The 26,708-nt window shown below is 39.4% G+C and overlaps 1 protein-coding gene across 3 annotated transcripts in view; it reads left to right on the plus strand.

Annotated features, from left to right (window-relative positions):
- The window catches only part of RELN (reelin), a 533,601-nt gene that overhangs the window by 212,028 nt on the left and 294,865 nt on the right, over positions 1 to 26,708 (plus strand). For all 3 annotated transcript variants that reach the window (XM_043588658.1, XM_043588659.1, XM_043588660.1), the window contains exon 4: positions 13,030 to 13,100. In XM_043588658.1, coding sequence (XP_043444593.1) covers positions 13,030 to 13,100 — 71 coding nt within the window. The remainder of the gene's footprint in view (positions 1 to 13,029; positions 13,101 to 26,708) is intronic.

The raw sequence follows: 26,708 nt of genomic DNA on the forward strand, positions 1-26,708 counted from the left end.
GATACAAGTGGTTTAAGAATACTCTGGAAAATGTTAAATAGTGAAAACATGTTGCAATAGTCAAGCAAATGCTTTAGCTAATTTACTTTTATTGTTCTTGCTGTTAACTGATTTGATTTCTGAGATAAATCTTTCCTATGCTAATGTTTATCTTGACCATTTATTATTATCACCTCATCATCTTTTTCGAAGTGTTTCTTATGGAATAATTTACCAGTTAGTTATAAATTCACTTAACTTTATATAGTAAGCATAACACAGACAGATCATTCATGTATTCCACATTTACTGTAAGGCCATTTATGTCAAGTACTAAGTACCAATATATAAAAAGAGATAGATTGGGGCGCCTGGGTGGCGCAGTCGGCTAAGCGTCCGACTTCAGCCAGGTCACGATCTCGCGGTCCGTGAGTTCGAGCCCCGCGTCAGGCTCTGGGCTGATGGCTCAGAGCCTGGAGCCTGTTTCCGATTCTGTGTCTCCCTCTCTCTCTGCCCCTCCCCCGTTCATGCTCTGTCTCTCTCTGTCCCAAAAATAAATAAACGTTGAAAAAAAAAAAGAGATAGATTAAAATCCCTATGTCTGAGGTACATATAGCCTAGTATAGAAGAAGCAGTTCAAATTAACTTAAAAAAAAATTTGCTGAGCACCTATCCTGTGTCAACAGGGCCAGACTAAGAAATGTGAGCACCTAAAGCAGGCTAATAGCTCAGCATTTCATCAGATTCACAATCCTTCAGGGCTCATTGAAGTATCTACTGGAGGCAGAGAGAACGTGATCTTTTTAATAACAAAAATTGTACATGTTTTTTGTTGTTTATAATCAAGGATCTATTACTTGTGGTTTTCTGAACCAGGAAAATTGCTGATAAAGCTCACTTGAAGCCATTTAGAAGTTAGACAATAAAAAGTCCTTTATCTTGATACACAACACTCCTCCGTTCAGTTTTAGAAGTGTAGCATGTGAGTTGGGAGCTTTTGACAGATGTCTGACACCTGGGTATAATCCTTCTTGATACATGAATCAGTCCACTCAGCCTTCCATTACTCTAATATTCTGTGATCACTCTTGAGAAGTTTGGCATTTCTGCTGCTTTTAATAGCTAATAAGAGCAATCCTTTTGCATGCTGACAAAACAGAGCATGGTTTTATCTGCTTGGAGGTGGCTTCTCTCTCTAGACCCACTTTGTTGTTGATTTACAAAGCAAAGAAAGATAAAACTCTGCCAGGGATAAATGTTTGCCTCTCTTTAGTGTTATATATCCTCTAACTATCAGTGCTTTTTCACTAAAATGATTATTCATTATTGGAATGCGGTATCACATAGCAATTATTGAAAACACTGTGAGCATCAGAGTTCCCGCTACATTTGGTGGAATTGGGTGGAGTGCACAGGACGTCTCCAGTGATCCTTGGTGCCCTCAGCCACCACACACTCTGCTTGCAAGTGATGCCATACATCCTCAACGTGCAGCTCTGTGGCCCCCAGGTCTAGACCCCCTCAGGCCTTGTCTGTGGCTTCCTGGCTTTCTAGCGCACCATTCTACAGTGCCTGGTGGAGCTGCATGTGGATGATGTTGATCTTGGTCTCACTGTCCTGCAGCATGCGCCAGACCTTCAGCAGCAGCCTCTAGTCCTTGGTGCCACCATTGCTGTGTGTCTGGATCATGTTTTCTAGCCCCTGGCTTCGCCTTCAGCTGTATGGCCAGATGAATGTAGACCATCTATGCATTGCCAAATTTCCACATATGCAGGCAATAGTGATCACACATCATAACCCACATCTCATCTGGGAAGCTGGTGAATTTCTTTTGATGTGTATAGTAAGACACTCCCAGAGATCACAAACATAAAATTGTTGTGAAAAAATTACCTAGTTCAGAAAAGAGGACTAAGTGGAGTTATGGTTTTAGGCCTTGTCTCAAGTCAAACTACTTCAAGTCAAATTCATAAGTTATTCGTTGGGTTTCCATTCCTGAAATCTCTTTCACACACTAAAAATATAAAAATTGATTGTAGAAATAGAACACAAATGCATACCTTTATTTATTTATTAATGATTATTTATTTATTTTGAAAAAGGGCGAAAATGCACACTACTAGGAGAGGGGCAGAGCGAGAGGGACAGAGAGAATCCCAAGCAGACTCCTCACTGTCAGCACAGAGCCCAACGTGGGGCTCTAACTTTAAGAACCGTGAGATCGTGACCTGATCTGAAATCAAGAGTCAGGTGCTTGGGGCGCCTGAGTGGCTCAGTCGGTTAAGTATCCAACTTTGGCTCAGGTCATGATCTCACAGTTGGTGGGTTCAAGCCTCATGTTGGACTCTGTGCTGACAGCTCAGAGCCTGGAACCTGCTAAGGATTCTGTGTCTCCCTCTCTCTCTGCCTCTCACCTACTCATGCTTTCTCTCTGTCTCAAAAATAAATAAACATTTAAAAAGTCAGACACTTAACCGACGGAGCCACCCAGGCGCCCCTCAAATGTATACCTTTAAAACTACTGTGTGTAAACACAAAGAGTGTAAAATCTCTATTATAAACACCATTTTGGGGGGCACCTGGGTGGCTCAGTCAGTTAAGCCTCTGACTTCGGCTCAGGTCATGGTCTCACTGTTTGTGGGTTCAATCGCTGCATCCGGCTCTGTGCTGACAGCTCAGAGCCTGTAGGCTGCTTCAGATTCTGTGCCTCCCTCTCTCTCTGCCCCTTCCCTGCTCTCCCTGTCTCTCTCAAAATAAATAAACATTAAAAAAATACCCTTTTGGGAGAAATTTTTCTGCATAGGCTGAATCTAATGATAATTGTATAGAAAAATGGCTTTTTTCTTATTGTAAGCTCCAACTTTTTTTCATTTTTCTTTTTGTTCTTTATTTTCACTTGCTTTCCTTTCCTTTTTTCTTTTTCTCCCAGGGACTTTCAAATCACATTCAAAGTTGGAACTATCTTTTGGAAAATTCCTATTGCTGATTTAATATGCCAAATGCTTCCAAAAGTCTTTGAATTGAATAAGAAAGATCATTCATGGCATCTTTTTCAGTGATGCCTTGCTTGTTTTTTAATGGAGATTAACCTCCTGTTATAAACAATAAACTTTCCTTTCAATGATTTCTGCTAGATTATTTGGAAAAATATTTCATGCTTCTATATCAGTGCTTGTAATTTCATCCCAGAGATCTAATTATAGGCTAACTACTTCTCTCCTTAAAGAGATAAAAAACATCATTTGTTTGCACTAAAAGGTCCTTATTTAATGTCTCGACTGAGCTTGTTGTTAAAGTAACAAAGACAGACAATGCCTTTGACAAAATTCTTGCCAGGTTCAGAGATATATGGATTCGCAGCATCTTATACACTCAGGCAATCAATTCTTCTTTAACCTAATTAACTGCCCAGGGTGTTAATCTTTTCACTACAGATTGCAGGGGTTTAGTCTTGGTGAATTTGGAAGGCATCAACCTTGGTTTTTGTGTTGGTTAAAGTTATTAGGCAGTCATGAATATGAGTTTGTTACTTACCATTTATTTGAATTTATAGTAGGAATGTCTGCCCGAAGAAAGGCCTGGGCTGCCAAATGAGTCATCATATGTTAGGAAGTTCCTAGGTGAGAGGTATGGAAATAAGCTGTGCTTTCCTTGGAGAAGGTGTCTAACACTATCTGGGATATCCAAGGAGCCTTTATAAGGGCAAGAGATTCTTGAATACATTTAGAGGATGAATAAGAGTTTTGGCAAGAGACTTCCATGCACAGGGGATAGAATATGAAAATTCCTGGCCCGTGAGAGAAGTCATGCCTTCTGGAACTTGTGAAAAGCATTCTATGGCTCAGTTACAGGGTATAGTGGGAGATGAGGCATGGACCAGATCCTGAAGAATCTTTTAGACCATTCTAAGGAATTTGACAGATCCTTTAAGTCATAGAGAGCCACAGAAGGATATCAAGCAATTTTAGCAAGAAAATTGGCACAGTGTGAAAATTGGATTGGCATGGGGGTCAATCTGGAGGGGGTTTCCAATCAAGAGAGGGTTGCAGTTTATCAGATGACAAATTATCAAATCCTGAATTAAAACAGTGGCTGTGAAGATGGAGAAGAAGGGTAAATTTGAGAGTTAATAAATAAAATTGACAAAATTTGCCAGTAAAAGAGGAAGTAAATCTAGGATTCATTTTTTTTTTTGACTTAAATGATTGGGATAAAGTTTGTATTTTACATGCATTAGGGAATATGGCTGTCCTAGAGTTGTATATTGCCTACATGCAGAATCCATTTATATATACACACATGATTTAATTATAAAATAAAATGAAACAAAAATGTAACTATTTAGAAAAGAAGTTCTTGTGAGCTGGCACAAGCCTGCTGTAGTGCACCTCTGCTACTATGCACTGCACTACTCTGGGAAGCACTCCTGTCGGTGCAGACGGTGCAGACTGCATCCACCATGTCTTTGTCTGTGTGTGTACATGCTCATGTGTGCTCACTTAACTCGGAATCATGGGGTCATAGGGCTGTAGAGCTTCAAGGAGCTTTTTTTTTTTTTTAAAGCAAATCAGGAAATTAACAGGACAGGTTAAGTTACCTCCCAAAGTCACAGACTTAGTTTTGTTTTGATTAAAACTCTATATGTTGGGGCACCTGGGTGGCTCAGTCAGTTAAGTGTCCGACTTCGGCTCAGGTCATGATCTCACAGTTTGTGAGTTCGAGCCCCACGTCTGGCTCTGTGCTGACAGCTGGAGCCTGCTTTGGATTCTGTGTCTCCCTCTCTTGCTGCCCCTCCCCCACTCACGCACGTGCACGCGCTCTCTCTCTCTCTCTCAAAAATAAATAAACACTCAAAAAAATTAAACCCCACAAAACTCTATATGTCAATTTTAGTAGTTAGCTTTGCTGAGTTACTATTAACCGATGATTTATTGGCCCTATTTGAATGATATTATTTATATATGTTCTTTGTCTTACTAATGAAAATTCTACCTTGATCAGAAAATAGGATTCAGCCATGTATTTGGTGGTCTTTAAGAACACATAGACTTTGTGATTGTTGGGTAGTGAACATTAATGCTGAAACGTGTTTGAGGAAATATTTATACATTTGACAGAGGGAAGAATGGTATGGTTTAGGAATAAAAGATATAATTTTAAAATGAGAACAGTAAAACTTTGAAAAGCAAAAGCATTGTTAAAATGTACACAAAATGTACCATTTTGCAATGGTCTTGGCACAGCTTGAGAGTTTAATATAAAAAAATTTCTCCCTGAAATTATTCATTACTCCTTTTATATGTTTTAAAGAATTTGGTTGTTTTTTGTTTGTTTTAATAAGGGTCAAGCTGTGTCCACAACCTAATTAGCAGTAATTGGCTCATGAAAAGGGGACAAGAATCTTTGCAAGTGAACTGATTCCTTTGAATATCAAATTTACCAAATTCAGACCACCTCTCTCCTTTCCCATGTCCCACATATTTAGTAACATTTCCTGGTGGGCGGTTAATGTCAGATCACTGATGAATGAATGACCTTCCAACTGTGAATGGATAGGACACAGTAACATACCAGACCTCAGTAAAGCAGGAGAGAATTGTGGGAAAAGTAACCTGCTACTGGAAGTCAAGCACATTGCCCTACCTTTAAAAATGATTCTTTAAGTAATTTGTAAGCAAAATGATTCATGAAATAAAGAAACAATATGCCTGGGTAGGCATTGTAACAACTATATTACAACCCCATTCTGTTCCTTTTTTGGAAACTGGATCGCAATGTTGCACATTGGAAGTGAATTGTGAACTGAAAAGTATAATTTTGATTCCCTCAAATGTTGAAGTCATTTTGACCTGTGCCTAATGGGGCATAATTTCCTTTTAATTAACTATTCCTACTATTCCAGAAGCCTGAAATTTATTTAGGTAGAGAGACTATACCTGAAGAGTGAATATTATTAAGATCTTCAACTAATAATTGTTGTTATTAACCCTGTCTTCATGTTGGAAATCTGAAGCCTAGAGTGATCAAAGAAATTGTACAAATTCAGATAGCTCATAAGTAGCAGCTCACTACTTTCTTTTTTAACGTTTATTTATTTTTGAGACAGAGAGCATGAACAGGGGAGGGGCAGAGAGAGAGGGAGACACAGAATCTGAAACAGGCTCCAGGCTCTGAGCTGTCAGCACAGAGCCCCACACGGGGCTCGAACCCATGAACTGTGAGATCATGACCTGAGCTGAAGTTGGACGCTTAACCAACTGAGCCACCCAGGCGCCCCGCAGCTCACTACTTTTTAGATGATGGTCTTCTTGGGGCACCTGAGTGGCTCAGTCAGTTGATTGTCCAACTCTTGATTTTGGCTCCAGTTGTGGGCCCAAGGTCATGGGATCAAGCCCTGCGTCTGGCTCCGCAGTGAGCATGGAACCTGCTTGGGATGCTCTCTCTCTTCCTCCACCCCTCTCCCCACACACGTCTCCTCTCTTTTTAAAATAAAATACAAAAATAATTCAGGTCTTTCCGATTCCAGACACTGAGCTTCAACATCGTGCCTCAGCTGGATATACACTAATTCTTAAATGGCTGGGGCAGGCAGCTGCTCTAGGAGTTCAGTTAAAATCAGATTCTGGAATGTTTTTTTTAAATTCATAACAATGGCTATTTCAGGCTCTGAATATGGTGATCATAATGAACTTTCTTCATTTGGTGGTATCTATAGAGCTTTCAAATTATAGACTGTAACAGCCCAAAGGAATCTTAAAATTACTTACTTAATAGGGATTCTTGTTGGCAAACTTGCTCTAGAAATATCTGCATCTCCTAAGAAGATGGTAAGTACTTACTAGAAACTTATTTAATAAATTTGGTCTGCTCCTCAGAACGGTGAACAATGAGGATTTTTTGACCTCTTCTGAAAAATTACTGCTACTTAGGGAGAATTAAGTGAAAGTAGTGCCAACATAGTTATTAGCACCACAAATTTGATAGATGTGCCCCTAAAAGAACACTGTAAATTATGCTAAAATAATTCTGAGAATGAATAAGGCCTGTCACCATCTATCATAGCTGTTTATTTTTATAAGAAAAATATAATGTGGATTAAAAATTGGAGGGCAATTTTTGAGTCTTTCAACTCTTCTTTTAGCAATTTTTGAATATATGTAATATATGTAAATATATTTTAATTTTAAATGTATACGTTTATGTTAATATATATTTAGATGTATTTATACTTATGTCTATTTATCTTTATGTAAATATATATATATCCATAGATTTGAATAAGTGCTACAATTCTATAGGTAAACCACCATAAATTATTTCATACTTCTAAATATATTCAAAGTGAGCTTGCCATTATTGACTTTGGCCACATCCTGGGAGTGTAGAGCAAACATTTCATGGTATAAAGCAATGGAACTATTTTCTTGCTGGTCACCTGGGTTCTGGTCTTTCTTCTCCCCAAGATACAATGTGAATATGTAGGCCCTTACAGTGATTAGCCATATACCTACCATAGGGTTGGGCACCTTTATATTAAAATGTTATCTAAGGGGTTTAAGAGCCTATACATATATATATATATATATATATATAATATATATAAATTATATATTATATATAATATATAAATTATATATAATATATAAATTATATATTATATATAAATTATATAAATATATATTTAATAAATATATAAATAAATATATTTTTATATATTTATATTATAATTAAATATAATTAATTATTATATTATATAATATATATAAATATATATAACATATATATATATATATATAAAAGTGACACACATGATAATTACCTTCACCATGTGTTTGTGTCCTGTGTATCACTCCAGGGTTTGGGCAGTGGCATAGATGAGGTTGGCATCCTGTGCCCTTGTCTTTGGTAGAGATCAAGACAGACATGAGGGGTGGTGGGAGGAAATTCCTGTTGGAGGAAATACGACTCAGAGTTGAAAGGGGACTGTGGTGATGGTGAGCTGATTAGAAGCCAAGGGACTCACAAAGTACTGTAGGAGAGGTGATCAAGAGAAATGCTATTTTTTATACCTGAAACCAATATAACACTGTATGTTAACTATACTGGGATTAAAATAAGAGAGAGAGAAATGCTATTTAAATGTTTTTAAAATGTATATTTATTTATTTTGAGAGAGAGATTGAGAGAGAGAGAGAGCAGTGCATGCACAAGCAGAAGGGCAGAGAGAGTGGGAGAGAGAGAATTGCAAGTAGGCTTTGCACTGTCAGCACAGAACCCAACATAGGGCTTGAACTCACGAACCGTGAGATCATGTCCTGAGCCAAAATTAAGAGTTGGACACTCAACTGACTAAGCCACCTAGGCTCCCTGAGATTTCTTTCTTTCTTTCTTTCTTTCTTTCTTTCTTTCTTTCTTTCTTTCTTTCTTTCTTTCTTTCTTTCTTTCTTTCTCTCTCTCTCTCTCTCTTTCTTTCTTTCCTCTCTCTCTTTCTCTCATTATTTCTCTCTTTCTCTCTTTCTCTCTTTCTCTCTTTCTTTCTTTCTTTCTTTCTTTCTTTCTTTCTTTCTTATTCTCAAGTTAATTAACATACAGTGTAGTCTTGGCTTCAGGAGTGATTCATCACTTATGTACAACACCCAGTGCTCATCCCAAGTGCCCTCCTTAATGCCCATCACCCATTTTCCCCATCCCTATTAACTCTCAGTTTGTTCTCGGTATTTGAGAGTCTTTTATGGTCTGCCTCCCTCTCTGTGTTTTTATCTTGTTTTTCCTTCCCTTTCCCTATGATCATCTGTCAAGTTTCTCAAATTCCACATATGAGTGAAATCATGTGATATCTGTCTCTGACTTACTTTGCTCGGCATAATACCTTCCAGTTCCATCCACGTTTTTGCAAATGGCAGGATTTGCTATTTTTAAAGACAACCCCCATGGAGTTGCTGGCCAAGTGGCTAAGTTTCCAACTAGAAACAGAAAAGAAGTTTGTCCAAAAGGAGGTTAAATAAAAGGGTTTAGCTATGGACTGAAGGGTTAGAAGAGACACAAACCATAGGGCACATGAATTTAAAGATCAGGCCCAGAAAGTAGGCTTTCCCTCTGAAAAAAGAGTGAAAACTACCTTCAGATCTTTGAACCAGATCAATGACAATGTAATGTAATGGTTAAAAGCAAGGACTCTAGGGCACCTAGGTGGCTCCTTTGGTTGGGCGTGAGACTTTGTCTCAGGTCATGATCTCACGGTTTGTGAGTTCAAGCTCCATATCAGGTTCACTGCTGTGAGTGCAGAGCCTGCTTCAGATCCTGTGTCCCCCTCTGTCTCTGCCCCTCCCCTGCTCTCTCTCTCTCTCATTCTCTCTCTCAAAAATAAACAAAACAAAAGAAAAAAAGAAAAAAAAAGCAAGGCCCCTACACTTAGACTGGTTGAATTTAAATCCTGGCGTTACCATTAGTTGTGTGACATTCGGCAAATCACACAATAATTCTGTGTCCCAGGAAAATGGGAATAATCATATCTACCTTATAGAGTTGTAGTCAGGATTAATGGAGTTAATTTATTAGAGCCTATATATATATATATATATATATATATATATATATACACACACATACATACACTTAGCAGTCATGTTATTATTACTAGTTCGACTTTTCACAAGCAGAGAATTTCAGATAACGACATTGGGCACGTGGGGTGCTTCTCAAGCCAGTTTCTAATTGCTGAGCCCTTCCTTCAAACAACATTAAATTATTAGAACTTATAAAGCCCAGATGCTCTGGTTGAAGTGGTGGTGCCTGGAGCACCCCCTGCTGCCTCTCCCTCAGACTCCCGTGGAGACCCCTAGGCACCACTCTGGAGCACATTTTGAAGACTTGGAAAGAATGGAACCTTGGATCAGGTCCTATCTGCCATTAATAGGCTGTGTGACCCTCAACATGTTCTTACTGGGCCTTAGTGCCCTGACCCATGCACCATAAGGAGCTAGATTAGTTCAGCGGTTTTCAAATTCTGCCACTGTAAAACCCTAAGAGTTCCTGAGAAGTGTACCAGGAGGTTTTGGGGAATGGGTGACGAGGATCATGCTGGATGAGGCGAGGGAACCCAGTGACTTCAAAAGCTAGGAATATAGGAACATGTTGAGATTTCATATATTTGTTTAAAGAGTAAGTACCACTGCTAAAGAAATTTTGACCAAATGATAAAAGTGCCTTCAGTTTCAATTATTCCCTAGTCCCTCAGAAATGTACTCATCAGACCAAAGTAGCAGAAGTAAAAGCATGCATGAAAACAACAAATACTAAATCTGAGGAAACTGAGTATTGGGAATGTGGTATGGACTATTCATAAGGTGCTGTGCAGTGACCAGGGTATTTCAGTATCTCTGATATCTAGGGAGAAGGCAAAACCTCTGTGACCTGATTTTTTTCTGGGTACTTTGGCCTCATTGTGTTTATGGGAATATAGACTGGCACAATGATAACTAAGTTTGTAGATCAATGAGAAATACTACAATAGGGATGTTGTATACTCACTATCAGAAGACAACTAAAGTGAACACTTGAACACTGTATGTTGTAAGACTTTTCTTGGTGGTTAATGATGTCAGATAATATGTTCTTTCCAAAGCAAATTTCAATTAAAGTTTTCCATTTGTGATTGCTGTGTTGCTATTAGAAGTGAGTGTGAACTCAGAAGCTCTTGACTTGATTGAGATTTGACAATGAAATGTATTTAGATAAATCAAGTTTCCATGTCCCCTCTGGGCATAAAACCTGCAATTGATTAGTGAGTCCATAGGCCATGTTTGTGGCTTGGATTAGCACTATATTTAGCCCTCTTCATTTTCAGTTTGCTAATGGCAAAGGAAAACCTATAAACACATGTGAATATAGTGTGGTAACCTCTGTTTATTAGTAATTTTGATAATGATTAATTTTTTAATGTTTATTTTTGAGAGAGAGAAGGGGGGGTGGGCGTTGAGGTGGGAAGGGAAAGGTGGAGAGCGAGGGAGACACAGAATCCGAAGTAGTGCCCAGGCTCTGAGCTGTCAGCACAGAGCCGGACGCGGGGCTCGAACTCACAAACTGTGAGATTGTGACCTGAGCCAAAGTCGACGCTTAACCGACTGAGCCACCCAGATGCCCCAATTTTGATAATGATTAATATGTGACAACAAGGGCTGATTATAAACGTCACATACAGTGTGAAATGAAGGCAACCCAGTAATTTTTCTTTCCAATTTTGTCTCCTTCCCACCATTCAAAGCTCTCACTATTATGCCATTGTGTATGTGTAATATTTTTCTGTTTCACTGCTGAAATATGTTAGCTTGGAGCAGCATCACCCATTAACACTTCAGCGTGGCTTGGTTTGTCAGATTACTTGTGGAGAGTTGGGTCCCGGGAGCTGACACTAGGGGATAGTAACAGTTCAACAGGGAATAAAAATCAGAAAGGTCTGCAGCATGGAGAAGGAAGGTACATCCACGTAGAGACCAGAGTGGGGAATGTTGGGAGCCATGAGGTCCCGTGGGCCCCACAAAGGACAAGATGTTGACTGAGAGGTACACAAATGGAGGGGAAATACAGAGGCCAAATTTTGCCCTCTGCAGACTTTGCAGTGCCTTGTACATAATCCATCTTCAGTAAATGATGGCTGAATCAAATTATTTTTTGTCCTAAGGTGGTTTTGGTAGAATGAAAGTTGAGATTTAATGTTAATATTTTTTCAGTTACAAAAAAGATTTTTGTATGGCTTATTTTCTAAAATCAATTTCCTTGAAGAGACATGATTTTCTGTTTTAAGTTTGTTCAAACAATACATTTTGTGCCAGAGAAGTACTTTTTAAGGAAAAATACTTCAAATATAAAGCATAAATAATTCTTCCTTTAATAAGACAGTTCCTATTATAGCCACTGAATAACACATCTGCTACAGGGATGTTATTTTTTTCACCAATATATGTGCACGGCTCTGATTAGAGGTGGGAAAAGATGCACATCTACTTCAAATGATGACTTAGACCCAGTAGGGAGAAAAGATGTATTTTATTATGATGTATCTTATTATTATAAGATGTATTTTATTACAGAACCTCTGAATAGCCCTTTAAAAAATACTTCTAAAAAATGTAAAATCTTGGGGCACCTGGGTGGCTCAGTCAGTTGAGCAACTGACTTTGGCTCAGGTTATGATCTCACTGCTTGTGAGTTCGAGACCCATGTCAGGCTCTGTGCTGACAGCTCAGAGCCTGGAGCCTGCTGTGGATTGTGTCTACCTCTCTCTCTGCCCCTCCACTGCTCATGCTCTGTCTCTCTCTCTCTTTCTCAAAAGTAAATAAACATTAAAAAATAATAAAATTAAAAATAAAAAATATAATTTTGTCTAAACTCTCTATGTGTTATGGTGACTGTTGATTTCAGAAAAGAAAGTACATTAGCAGCATCTTTCTCCTATGTTAATATCTTATTGCTTCACAAAACATTTTATACCAGTCTCCTGAGGAAGAAATTTTAATCAGCATCCTTTCCATACCTTTTTTTCTATCCAGGATTTGCTCATATCTGCAGTTTTCAGAATAAGCACACGAATGTTACAATATCTTTACAAAGTAAAACAGGAAGATAATTCTTTTTTTTTTAATTTTTAAAAAATTTTTGAGAGACAGAGCATGAAGGGGGGGGTGTGGGGCAGAGAGAGAGAGAGGGAGACACAGAATCCGAAGCAGACTCCAGGCTCTGAGCTGTCAGTACAGAGCCTGATTTAGGGCTCAAACTCACAAACCATGAGATCATGACCTGAGCATAAATTGGAAGCTTTACTGACTGAGCCTCCCAGGTGCCCCTAAACTGGAAGATAATTCTCAACCCAGGTGCCTTGGGTTAAGCCTTGACTCTTGTTCATTTGTATCACTGTTCAAATGCACTCAGTTTTAAAAAGATTGCATCTATACAGTAACATTTAAAAATGAGGTTTTTTGAAAAATTTTAAAAATACATTAAATTATCACCAAATTTACAAGATTTAGATTAACCTTTCCTATTCATTTTCAGGGCTACGGCAACGCACAGGGGCCAGATTATTTTCAAAGATGCTTTAGCCCAGCAGTTGTGTGAACAAGGAGGTAAGAATCATCTCGGACTTCTCTATGTTAGTTTTGTCAAAATTACTCACGGTAGGCCCTGTGTCCTATGTACTAAGTATTTCATCACTATTACTTGATCACCATGCTTTAAAAATGGAATTATTGATCCCTTCGTATTCCTAAGAGGGATTTATGGATTCGTATTTAGTAATTATCAACAAAGATCTATAGACTTCTGGAAGTACTAAACGTGAGCAAGAGAAACTAAGAGAAAATTTATCTTCTTTTCCTCTTTTTTTCTAACTAATTACATTTAGTTGTTCTGGAAATATAAATCTTAGTAATTTTAGAATTTTACCAAAAAAAACCCTATCTGTTTAATTTACCACTTAAATTTCTTGTCAACTTTGTTGAAAATGTTTCTACTTAATTGCTTTTAAACATGATCTGTGTTCCATGTCTATATTCTTGTTTCCACTGTGTGCACCATTAATTTCAGACTTGTGGATAGATGCCATATCGTTTTAGATACGTTAAGTGGACATTAAATAGCTTGTACTTTTTGAGTGTCTCATACACATCCTGAGTCTCACCCATACTAGACTCACAGATGCACATATGCACATGTACCCACACACATGCACACACACACACACACACACACACACACACAATGAAAAGGTGAAGACAGGATCCGTGCCACCACACAGTGTTTGTTCACTCTACTTCTTGAACTCCCACCTGACTTCATTTGTGTCCTCACTGTAGCATTTACCACTTCACATAGAATTTTCCTCTGCAAAGAAATAGATATACCCTTTGAGAGAAGGCTTCTCAAACATAGGAACTATGCCTTTAGAGCTCTTTAGTTCCCCGGAACCTGGCATATGACAGCCATTCAAAAAATGTTGATAGATTAAATGCAAGTTTTTCTCAGTGATACATATATTTCTTGATTTAAGCATTTGATAATGAATATATTTGAAGCCAGTCTTTGTAAATGTCATGCCATTTTCACCATCATAGGCATAATATCAATTTTTTTATGCAGTCATATTTTTGGGAAATTTGTCACATTAAGAATTACATTTTTGAATTTAAAGAAATTTCTACAAATTATCTCTGCTAAAGAGAATCTAATGGGCTCAGGAAAGAAATGGGAAAAATTATATTGGTTTCTGAAAGGCCTAAGAAAACACCATTTATTAGTTGTAATAATATATACATTATCAATATGGCTTTATCTAAATAATATGACACCTGATGATTATTACTGGCAAATTTCTGATTGTGTACGTATGTAACTCTTGAATCAGAAAACCCCATTCTAGTTATAGTTTCAAAAATATTATCAGTGTTCTTAGGTTGAACTGATTTTTATTGTGACTTTTGTGAATGCAAAAATGTGATAGCCTTTGTAATAGGCTCAAGAACTCTGTTACAATGTAAATCTTTTTTCAGACTGAAAATGTTCACAATACTGAAAACATAGAACACCATATAACAGTGAACATTAATGTTCTGAAAAATGCATAGTGTCAGAAAAAGATATGTCTAATTTTATTAACATTTACCATTGTCTAAAAGTTGATCTCTTTTAAGCATTGGATTTTTTTAGTCTTTTCTATTGTAAATGAATTGCTGGAATTGGGTTCATTTAAAATGAAAAGAAAAATCCGAGAAAAACCAGTGGGAAAAATTCTCAACCAGTGGGTTAAAAAAAAAAGCCTTATTCAGTCAGATTGTACACGAATATGGTTTACACAACGGTAGATGTGGATGTTATTAAAAATGCTATTCAGCCCAGGACCAAAGGAAAACATTAAGCTTTTCAACAACACCTAATCAATTGAAATCATATCAATCCATCCAAGATAGGGTGGAAAGAATACTAACAAGAGTGATGGCTTTCTGCTGTCAGGAATAAAGGAAAATAATTGGTGCTGTAAACCCTATATCTATTTTGGACCTACTTTTAATTAAAACATTAATTATCTCCTTAAATAAAAGAACATAAATTTAACAGGTTATAATTTCCTATACATTGGAAGAAGAATATTTAATGTGCTTATAAAAGAGAAATAAATGACAATCATCATCACCAAAGCATAATACTTTTCAATTACAACATACTTAGTAGGTTTGTTGTTTTTAATTAAATTAAACAATTTAAACAAAACAAATATTGCTTTGTGGAGCTTCAGGACAGCTATTATTATAAGACTTATATTGGCGGCTAAGCATGTTGAAAAAGTAAAAGGATCAGAAAACGTGCTAGTGATGCCTTTGGTAGTCTATCATCTCGAGCCTTTTCCTTAAAAGACATTCGTTGAAACTTGTATCTAACACCTAAAAAGACCTTTTCTTAACTCACAGTGCTAAATATGGCTATAAAAGTGAAGAAAGACCCATTTCCTGTTCTCCAGGGCTGGGCTATAAATGGCAGATCAGCTAAGTTTGCCTGGGGACCTTAGGAAAGGCTCCCCAAGGAGCAAGTTCTGAAGGGTCAACAGCAGTTTAAATAAAAAGGGGAGGAATTCCATCTATCTTCTTCTCATTCCCCTCCCCCCCCCCCGACAAAACGTGGATCAAGCCCCATCATCTCCTTTGGGATTTGCTTAATAGCCTCCTCTTGGGATTCCCTGCTCCCACTTGCCCAGCACCCTAAGAAGGGCTGCTATAATGAGCTTTCTGAAATGGAAACATGATTGTGTCATGTCCCTGCTTAAAACCCTTCAATATCTCCATTGGAGGCAATAGTTTATCTTCAGGGTAAAAATCTCTACTGCTTATCACAGCATACAAGGAAAATCCCACACAATGTGGCTTCAGTTTGCCTCCCCCACCTCATTTCTTGTCATCCTGTCATTTCTACCTTAAAATTCCAGAATGTACCTCACTCCATCACCCTTGTATTATTTACATTCTATGCCTGCCCACCCCCCCGCCATTTTATTGGGCTGGACTACCCATTTGTGTCTTGTCTGGCTAACTCAGGCTGTCAGACCCTGCTTAGGTATTGCCTCCTGCTGAAAAAACATCTCTGATCTCCCTCAAGCTCCTCCTCAAGCTGGTCTTGGTGACTCTTGTACATGGTGACATAATCCCTGGACATACTTCTCAAGGCACAATAATAATACAAATGGAGACACTGTCGGCACTGTTATGTGCCAGACTCCACTCTACCCATTCTACAACCAGGACTTCATTTAATCCTTACAGCAACTGTCTGAAGAAGGAACTATTATTACCTCCACTTTACAGGTGTTAGAACAAAGACACAGTCAGAACAACTTGTTTAAGGTCACAGAGCTAGGAATTGGCTGAGCTGGGACTGGAACTCAGGCAGTTTGGCCAGGAGCACATGATGATAATCATCACATTACACTGCCTTTCCAATAAAGCACTTATTTCAGCATGCACTCATTTAACTGGGCTGCCGTTTGGTTTTTTGTTTTTTTTTTTTTTTTTTGCATATTACATAAGAACATTATCACAGGTGCTTTGTCTTCCATTAGATACAAGCTCCTTGAGGACAGGGCCTGTGCTTTCTATTACTGAAATTGCTAAAGCCTCACACAATGTCTGGTGCATAGTATGCACCCAGTAAACGTTTATTGAATGAATGAATGAACAGTTGAATCCAACTAGTCAGATAGACGTGAGCAAGAGGAAGCTACCTGGTAGGTCATTACAGCTAAGCCATGAGGCTGGGAGGGTAAGTGAAGCCCTCTGTTTGCTCTGGAGTTTAAACATTGTTCTGTAGACAGTGGGAAGCAGGAGGGTGACATGAACAATCTGTGTTTTTGAAAGAAAACAGGGGATGGGGGTGGAATGGGTTGCAGAGGTTAGGAATGGGAGACGGCAGAGCAGTAGTAGGATGCTGTGTCACCCTGGCAAGAGCTACATGAAAATTCGGTCTTGGAGAAAGAAAGAGTTATGGTAGAGAGACTTCAGAGAAGATGTGATCAAAGTAGCGAGTGAGGGAGGGAAGAGGATCCAGGGTGATTCTGTGGTTTCTGGTCTGGGTGACTGGGTGGCCGGTGATAGCAGGGACTGAGAGAAGAAATGAGGAAACTTCAGGTGTTTGGGAGAGAACGTAATAATCTGGTCTTCAGCACGTTGTCTCTGAGGGAATTGCTTTTCCACCCTGCAGGGCTCCCCAGCAGCCTGCTAGGAAGAGAGGCAGATTTGAGAAACATTAACGTATTGGTGCTGAGGAGGGAATGTGCTCATCCAGGGAGATCCTTGGGAGAAGGGAGGAAGGGCCTCAGTGTGGAAGACTAGTGATGGCACAGGAGCAGGAAGAAGAAGAAATTCCAGAGAAGAGGCAAGCTTGGGAGACTGGGAAACTCAAGGGAGACATTTCAACATGGTAGAGGTGTTCAACAGGGACAAAAAAGGCCTCTGAGAGAATGGAGAGGATGAAGTATGAGAAAAGCCTTGAAGATTTTGCAGTTAGAACATTATTAGCAATTTGGCTATAAATGAGGATGGTTTCAGGAGAGACTAGACTACCCGAAGCTGCCCTGTAGTGTGGAAAGCTCTTGCCCAGGCTTTGGAGACAGACATTCAAGGGAAGAAAGATTGTTGTGAGTTGAGAAGTAAGTGTGAGGCAGTGTTTCAAGTTGAGGCTTTGGGCAGAAAAATCTAGGATTAAAGGGAAGGAAAGAGGGCAGCCAGAGGGGAAAGCAGACTGAAGGAAAGGATGGGGACTCTCTCTCTCTCTCTCTTTCCCTCCCCCACCCCCCTGATATCACCAGAACACATTTATAGGCATCCAGTGCCTTGCAGCAAAGACCACCAAGAGCGCCCCTGTAGCTGACAGGTTGGGTTTACTGCTCATTCCAGTACGGAGAAATCATGCCATAGAACCAGGGGACATCTCAATAAGAGGATGTTACAAAAGGAATTACTATGAGATTTGGAGCTGTATTTCATGATTCTGGCAAGGTCTTGTATAAGTGGGGCTTTGCTCTGTATTGGATGCCATAAACAGTCATTCTGGTTAGGGATCTCAGTAAACCCTAATCTACAGGGAGGGTAGACAAGAGTGAGGTTAAGCTAAAACTGGTAAAGAGACAGCACCGTCACCACTATTCCAGGAGAAGGGGATGTGTGGTGTACCATGAGGTAGACAGTGTTCTTTCTGGTTGTGTCCACTTTCAGGCATCATGACGAAGTGGTCCTGTGTCTGTCTTGTCCCATCATGACCCCAGAGTGGCTTTGTCCGCAGCTGATGTTCTGTGAAGTCATTTCTGTTGTTTGGGAGAACAGCAAGGCCCAGCCGTGTCAGGTCAGCTCCTGGACACCAGGGGCTGCTTTTCCTTTCTTGAGGCTGAGGAGATAGTGCCAGTGGGCAGTCACTTACGGTTGGATTTAGACTTTTTGAGGACCTTGGAATCATAGAGAGGTAGTCTGGATCCAAGCTCTGTGTAACCTTACTCTCAGAGCCCAGACGCAAAGTGCAGGCTCAGTTAATGGCAAAGAGGAGGGATCTTGCTGGAGCAAAGGTTTAGTCAAGTCAGCCAGAGTGAAATAAAAAGCCTGAGAAAGTAGATCAGTGTGGTGAGAATGTGGATGTTTAATTTTTTTCTTTATACTTACCTGTATTTTCTAAGTTTTTATAGCAAACTTATATCATTTGGGTTATAAAGAAATAACACAAGTTTCCCCCTCCACCCAAATAACAAGTATAGGGTTATACTTAACAAGACGGAGGGACAATTCTGATGAGGCAGGTGAGAGAAATCACTTCTCAGAACTGCAGGCAAATTCTAAATTACAACTCCCCTGCCTCTTCCTTTGTGAGGACTTGAGTCTCTTAACATGACTGCTCTCTGTTGTATCATAATTTTTATTTAACTACTCATGTCCTCCAACTGGAAGCTTCCTGAGGGCAGGAACCATGACTTAATTTTTTATTTTTCTGAACAGCTAGCAATGCTTGCCATAAAAGCAGATGCTCCATGGATGCCTGGGTGACTCAGTCAGTTAAGCATCTGGCTCCTGATTTTGGCTCGGGTCATTATCTCATGGTTCAGGAGATGGAGCCCCTTGTCGGACTCTGTACTGACAGTGGGACCCTGCTTGGGATTCTCTCTCTCCCTCTCTCTGCTGCTCTCTTTTTCAAAATAAATCAATAAACTTTATTAAAAAATAAAATAAAAGCAGATACTCTATAAATGTTTGCTGAAGAATCACCTTAAACATTTTGTAGTTGAAGTCACTGGCCTTTCTGAAAAATCTTCTTTAACCCTGACTTTATGCTACGGAACACCATGAGGCAGCATGGCTGTAACAGAAAGCAGTGTCACAGAGGAATGTCCTTTACACTGACCTCAGTTTGAAAAATGTATGAATCACTATTTTAAGAAATCGGAAAATTATTCACAGTTTCACCTAAACACTAATGGGTCTCCTCAGTGCTCTTGGGACATACACTAGGTTCAGAGATTTTAGGTTTTCATCTTGAATCCTAAGGTGTTAAATAATTAACATGTCTTCTGCTGACATGTCACAGTACTGCTGAGGAACCAGGGCTTTCTATTTCTAGTTTGGGGTTGGGGTGGAAGGTGATAGGTTGTATACTCTCAGTTGTTTTGAAAGTGGAAGGTGAAGGTGAAAGTGAAAGTGGAAGGTGCTTAGGTTCATTCACCTGCAGTAGACAGTAAAGAAGTGAATTCATTTAACATTTGGTCCTCAACAAGGATTGTTTTTTGTTTGTTTGTTTGTTTGTTTTGTTGTTTTTTTTTTTAATTTTCTTTTTTTGAACGTTGATTTATTTTTGGGACAGAGAGAGACAGAGCATGAACAGGGGAGGGGCAGAGAGAGAGGGAGACACAGAATCGGAAACAGGCTCCAGGCTCTGAGCCATCAGCCCAGAGCCTGACGCGGGGCTCGAACTCATGGACCGCGAGATCGAGATCGTGACCTGGCTGAAGTTGGACGCTTAACCGACTGCGCCACCCAGGCGCCCCTCAACAAGGATTGTTGAATGCCTACCATGGGTCCTGCACTGTTCTAGGCTAGATCTTGGGATACATCAGTGAAGAGAGCAAAGATCCCTGCTCCACTGGCGCCTATATTACAGTGGAGAGAAGAGAAACAATAAATTTGAGACATCCTAAATGGTCAAATGTGATACATGTTAGGAGATGGTAAGTGCTACAGGAAAAAACAAAAACTAAAAATAGGGTAGGGCAGGGCTACATGGTTGGGTGGAAGAAGAAAAGGCAGATTGCAGTTTTAAATAGGAGAGCAGCTAAGTCAGGCGGTTTTCACCAAGGTGACATCAGAGCAAAGAGCAAGGAGGAAAGGAGGTTAGCCATGTGACTATCTGGGGGATTGCTCAAAATGCCACGAAGTGATTTTAAAGATAAACATGGTAGTGAACTACTGTCAGAGGTGATCAGAGTAATTTCAGAATAGACTGAAAACCTAAAAGGAACTAGGGGAAGTCAGTCTTTTATGGGAATTACTATTGAGCAATATAGAAAAGTCTGCAGACCTAAGTCATATCCCTCAGAATCACATACAAGGAGTCCTCTTGAAAATGTTAATATGAGTGTGGTTAATACATAGCCTGACTAGGGGCACCTGGGTGGTTCAGTCAGTTAAGTGTCCGACTTTAGCTCAGGTCATGATCTCAGCAGTTCACGAGTTCGAGCCCCGCGTCGGGCTCTGTGCTGACAGCTCAGAGCCTGGAACCTGCTTCAGATTCCGTATCTCCCTTTCTCTCTGCCTCTCCCCTACTCACTCACATGTGCTCTCTCTCTCTCTCTCTCTCAAATTAAATGTTAATTTTTTTTTAATTTTAAAAGTTAAAAAAATAATAATAAACATTAGGGGCACCTTGGTGGCTCATTTTGTTAAGTGTCTGGCTCTTGATTTCAACTCAGGTCATGATCTCATGGTTCATGAGAACAAGCCCCATGGATCTGCACTGACAGCCTGCTTGGGATTCTCTCTCTCTCTCCCTCTCTCTCTGCAACCCCCCCCCCCCCACACAAGTGTTCTGTCTCTCAAAAAATAAATAAGTAAACATTAAAAAAAGTAAACATTAAAGTGCTCACTTCGGCTGCACATATACTAAGAGTAAACATTAAAACCCTCAAGAACCCCAACTTCAATAAGGAAAAATCCTCACCATTGCCTCCATTCCCTGAACACCTAGGAGAGAATACACACTTTTTGAAGCCCTCATAAGACCGAGGTGGCAAGTGTGAAGCTGATGTGAGCATAGCAGCCTGGGCTGTCGCCGGTCCAGCAGTGTGCACGAATCCTGGTGGAGGCCGGGCAGGGAGAATAATGGTGTGTGTATATTCATTGGCCTGTGAGGTTCTTGGCATACCCCCTTCAAACACACACATTGATTATTTAGCAAGGCCAGATGGCAGGCTTAACGGCCGACAGCAGTCATGCCCTGTAGTGCCCCCAAAGGGTGCATGCCATTTATAAACCATGCTGGAATCCTCTGTTGTGGAGTTGATGGAAGAGGATATAACCAAAGGCAAATGTTTTATGTCAGGGGAAAGGGGTCAGGTTTATAGTTGGAGCCAAAAACCTTGGCCGCTTTCTGCCATTGCTCAGCGGTTGTTCTGCTGTCTGTCACTCTCAGAACAGAGAGCGTGGTAGAAAGTGTGGCTGTATTCTCTAAGGGCCGTCGGACCATGGTGGTGGGCAGAGTATTTATTTCATTCAGATCCCAGACTCTGGAATTTTTAAATTCTTTGTAATAAGGACGGTTGAAAGTTTATTTAAACTGTGAGATGGAGGGAGATAAAAGTTTCAGTAAGCAAGTCCACAACATGAATGAGGTGTTTAACCTACAGAGATATTTTTCAGCATGTTAAGAATATCTTTTAAAGTGAGGTGATGGATGTGGTAATTAGCTTGATAGTGGTGATTATTTCACAATGTATACATATATCAAAACATCAAGTTGTATACCTTAAATATAGGCAATTTTTATTTGTCAATTATACCTCAATAAAGCGGGAAAAAAAGAATACCTTTGTATACCCAAATATTGTGTGAATTTTACATCAGATGTATCAAAATCTTCCCTTGTCTATTCTTGCTTACTCAGTAGCTTGTATCACTAAATGTTTTCCCAATATCCTGAGATGTTTTTTCATTAATTCACACTAAACAAATCGGAATCACCTAATAGATTTTGATTTACCATATCTGTTTTAATAGTTAAAGTGAAAAATAATGGTGTGTTCCATTTGAATTTGCCCAATGTTAAATTTTTTTTTGCTATTCAAAGAAATCTGTTTTCCCCATGGCTATTCTATAGCTTACATTTCAGTTTAGCAGTTACAGCCACTGTTCCTGACATCCCTGCCTTTGCAATTTACAAACAAAGAGAGCTGAATTAGGAGACTTTGGTAAAATCATCCTGGAACCCTTAATCTTGCTTCAAGGTCTCACAAACTACCCTATAGGGGGAGGAACTGAAGCCTTCCTGGGGCTGTGGTAGGCAAAAAGTGTTCCTAAGTGATCCTGAGGACAGATAAGATTAAAAGGAACAACAAAGAGCTGACTCATGGGGCCATAGTAAAATTTCTTGCTATTGGCTCTAGGTGGATCTGACGACTTTTTTAATTTCCTAAAGAATGGTGTTTTGAACTGGTGCTGTATATCCCAAGATGATTGAACCTGGATTTAAACAGCCTTCTTTTCAGTTCTCAGGGTTATATACATTCCCACTTGACAGCTTTATCTAGTCCAAAGTCAAAACACCAGAATTTATGCCTGAGAAGAATTTGACATTGAGTTCTTTTGGATCCAGAGGAGTACACTTTCTACTCAAGCTGCTATATAATATGCTGAATTTCCCCATATTTTGAAGGGCAAACAGCCTAGGTTTGGGTCTATATAATTACTTTGGGGAGGGGAACAAAGCTGTGATGAACACACCTTAAATTACAATTTTATTTTGGATTGCAAAACATTACTTCATGCAACCTATTAACTCAATCTTATTTTGACATTCAGAGATTGAATTGTTTAATGTAATAATTAATATAGATTTTAATACTCATGTTTTTAAGAGTTGGAATTCATTAATATTAATGAACACATATTGTGCTGTGTGCCATACATAGGTTCCCAAGAGCCTGGCACAACATCCTATGCCCAGAAGGAAGATAGTAAAGGTTTGAGGATTCAATGCAGAGGATGTGCATAGCATGGTGGCTAGCACATAAATCCTCTATGAATGCTGTCATTAGTATTTACAAGGCATTTACATCTGGATGCCATTTAGGTACGTTGAACTCAATATATTCTAAACCGAACTTGACTTTTCCCCAAATCTGGACCCCTTGATTGCAGTTCTGGTTAGTGACGTAGTCACCCCAGTCAGATACCAGGATAACATTACTTTCCTCATTCCTTTCTTTCTTCCAGGTCTACATCCGATGTGTCTAAGACCAATTTATTTTATACTTAGTATCTCTTAACCCAGCCTCTTTTCACACCTGGAACTATTTCTGTAGTTCAGGTCTTCCACACATCTATCAAAATGTTCTTAATCACAGACCTCTTTTTTTTTTTTTTTTTTTTTTTACTCCCAGCCTCAAACCCTGCAACTGCCTCCCTTTCCTCCACTTAGACTAGCTTTCAAGGCCCTCTGAGATCCGACCCTGCCTGTCTCTCCAGCCTCATCTCTGCTTTCCGGCTCTCACCCCTCACCCTCACCTAACATAACTCTCTATCTCAGCTGTAATAAGCACGGGCTTCATCAAACATGCTTTCCTGTCCCTTGTCTCTGTGGCTTAAGCAGGCCTATTCCTTTCCCTGGAACTCCCTCCTCATTACCTTCTCCATCTCACTGATGAAGCTGCCTTCGTCCTAAAGATCCAGCTCAAGTCTCTCCTCCTCCATCATCTTTGTTTGTATCACTTTTCCACCTACTACTTAGTAATCGAACTTAGTTCACCATATTGCATTGTCCGGTGTTAACTTTCTGCTGTACTGTGAACCCCTTGATCCAGCAGACACTGGATCATTTTAATATCTCAGAAGCTGGCACAGCACCTGGCATTTAGTAGGCACTCAGTTACTGGTTGAGGGAAAGAATGAACCACACAGAGAGGGTATACCTTTCCAAAATTGTCTAATGACCATCATTTCTTTAATGGCCAGCCAGCTTGTACCTCCTGCACCCCCGAATCCTTTTTATAATCGTATTTAGGCATGAGATGGGCTCCTTCTGCATTCATGGGCCTTATTAGGAGTAGCCCTATAAAACTCACAATTGGATGGATGTTATTTCAAATGATGTTCATCACCTTGCTCAGTGTCCTCTTTCCAAGAAACCACAGGTGAAACCTCTCTCGAGTCTCTGTACCTGAATTACACCCCCCCCCCCTTCTCCCTGAGCAATATGTTTTCTTTACATGTTATGAACTCTTCAATTTCTGTAACTTTATAGCAGGACCAAACTTAAGACGTCAGAGCATGCATTTTACTTATCTCAACTGGATGTAGTTTTTTTGCCGACCCTTCATTAATCATCATCTTTGAGTTTTCCCCTCTATTGCCTTGTTTGATTGTCTGCCCTTTCTGGCAAGCTGCCTTGTGTCTATTTTAGAACAAGGTGATTGTACATAGTATCCTTAGGCATATGAAGGAAAGTGAGAAGTAAGGTTATCATAAAGATGATAACAGAGGTACAAATGACCAAGACAGGAGGGAACAGAGAACATTAGAATTTCCTAACAGCAGTGTCTTCCTGGTGTTATCAGCTCCCATTAGGTGGTATTATCACTACCCAATAAACTGACATTTTTGGAGCAATTATATGCCCGACGTTGTGCTAGGCAGAGGGTGCAGAGATACACAAGATAGAGTCTTTACCCAGATGAACTCACTATCAGCCTTCATTTCCACTCTGACCTTTAGAATTGTGAGTGAGATGCAGAGGGAATGCTAGCTTTAACAGTTAGAAGTATATTTCTCTATCATAAATCAGGCCGGAGGCGGGTGGTCCGGGGCTGGTGGAGTGGCTCTGTGCTGTCCAGCACATAGCTTCCGCATCCGGGGGCCATGCTAGCTGCCCCAGTGCTTACCGTGTCCTAGCAGTAGGAAGGGTAAAGGGCCAGGGGAGCATGCCCGCTCCTAAATTTAGAAGGCATGACCCAGGTCACTTCAGCTCACTCCTTATGGTCAGAGTTTCATTCCTTTGTCATGGGAAGCTGCAGGGGATAGTGTGAAATGTACCTCTAACTGGGGTCACAGTTCAGTTAAAATAAAGGAGAGCAGATATTGGCAGACCTCCAGCAAAGTTCAGCTCACATTAGCAACAAGGCGGCTGCCGCTGCTACCTATATGATGATCCTATAATGCTAATCCTAATGATTTTCCTTCCTAGCTCTGATTGTTATTTAAAAGTCATATGTGCTCAGGCTACGGGTCAATTTTTACCTCTACTTCCTCTCCTCTGCCCCATCTGTGAACTTCATCTCAAGTTCTCAAAGGTCCAAAATGTTTTAAAAAATTATTACACAGTGATTTAAAAAAAAAAAACTATTCCTCAACAGTTCAGATGGCATATTGTTTTGTATTCTGATTTTTCATTTAAACTTCCATTCATATCATAGACAAAGTTTTGGGAAACATATGGTCTCTCCCCCCAGAAAAAGTCAGGGCATGAGCAAAAGCAAGACAAGAAATCACAAGTGTTATACTTAATATCTCATTATTGACAGCTCAAGGTAGAATAAATCTCACCTGAAAGAGTTCTCTGTTTCCCCATTTGCAGATTATAAAGATATATTTTAGTTTTTCTCCTATTCCATTTATTTTAGAATATGACAGATGATAAGTTGTTATGAGACACAAATCTAATTGAGATGGGAAATGGGGGGGAAGGGAAGAGAAAAATACCTCCTAATATTGCTGGTTCTGTGCATAATTTAGCTGTCTTTAAATATTAAGGAATCTTTTATACTGATCATAAGTATATTCCTGAACACAGAGAGAACTATTTTCACTCTGAATTTATAACATTTTTGGAAGCTTAATTATCATACTTGAAGGTCAAATGGTTCTTTATTGCAATAAAATACAAAAGTAATAAAGAAATTATTCCTGGGGAGATGAAAGTCTAGGTTCATAGCTCATTAAATGGTAACTTCACAGACCGTGTCTAATTTGTCATATTTAGCTTTGGAAATTTCATACATTTGAATTTCAAATTAGGTGAAGAGATACCTGAGGCAAAACTACCTAGGGCCTTTGAATTCTAAAATGATCCGGAGATATGGTTCCCATAACATAATACCTTTATTTGTAAAAAGTGCCTGTCATCATATATATACTGCTTGCCTGACTCAAACGCTTTTTTTTTAAGTAATCAATAATATTAACACAAAGATCATTAACCACTCCCTCAATTCGTTTTTAGACAACCCTTCCTTTTTCTGCTCAGCATATTGAAAACTTTGTACTGAATTATTTGTTGAAAAAATTGACAGAAATATATTTTAGAGTAACATGATTACTTAAAAGTTTCCTTCCAAAACAAGTGACTTGCAAGATAAACACTTGTCCAAAGAACAACCTTTGGGGGAGTTAAACATGACCTCATTTCTTTCTAAAGTGCCTCTTCTAGGCTGCTGTGATCTCAGGAGA

The sequence above is a fragment of the Prionailurus bengalensis genome, chromosome A2, assembly GCF_016509475.1.
Source record: "Prionailurus bengalensis isolate Pbe53 chromosome A2, Fcat_Pben_1.1_paternal_pri, whole genome shotgun sequence".
Classification (NCBI taxonomy): Eukaryota; Metazoa; Chordata; class Mammalia; order Carnivora; family Felidae; genus Prionailurus; species Prionailurus bengalensis.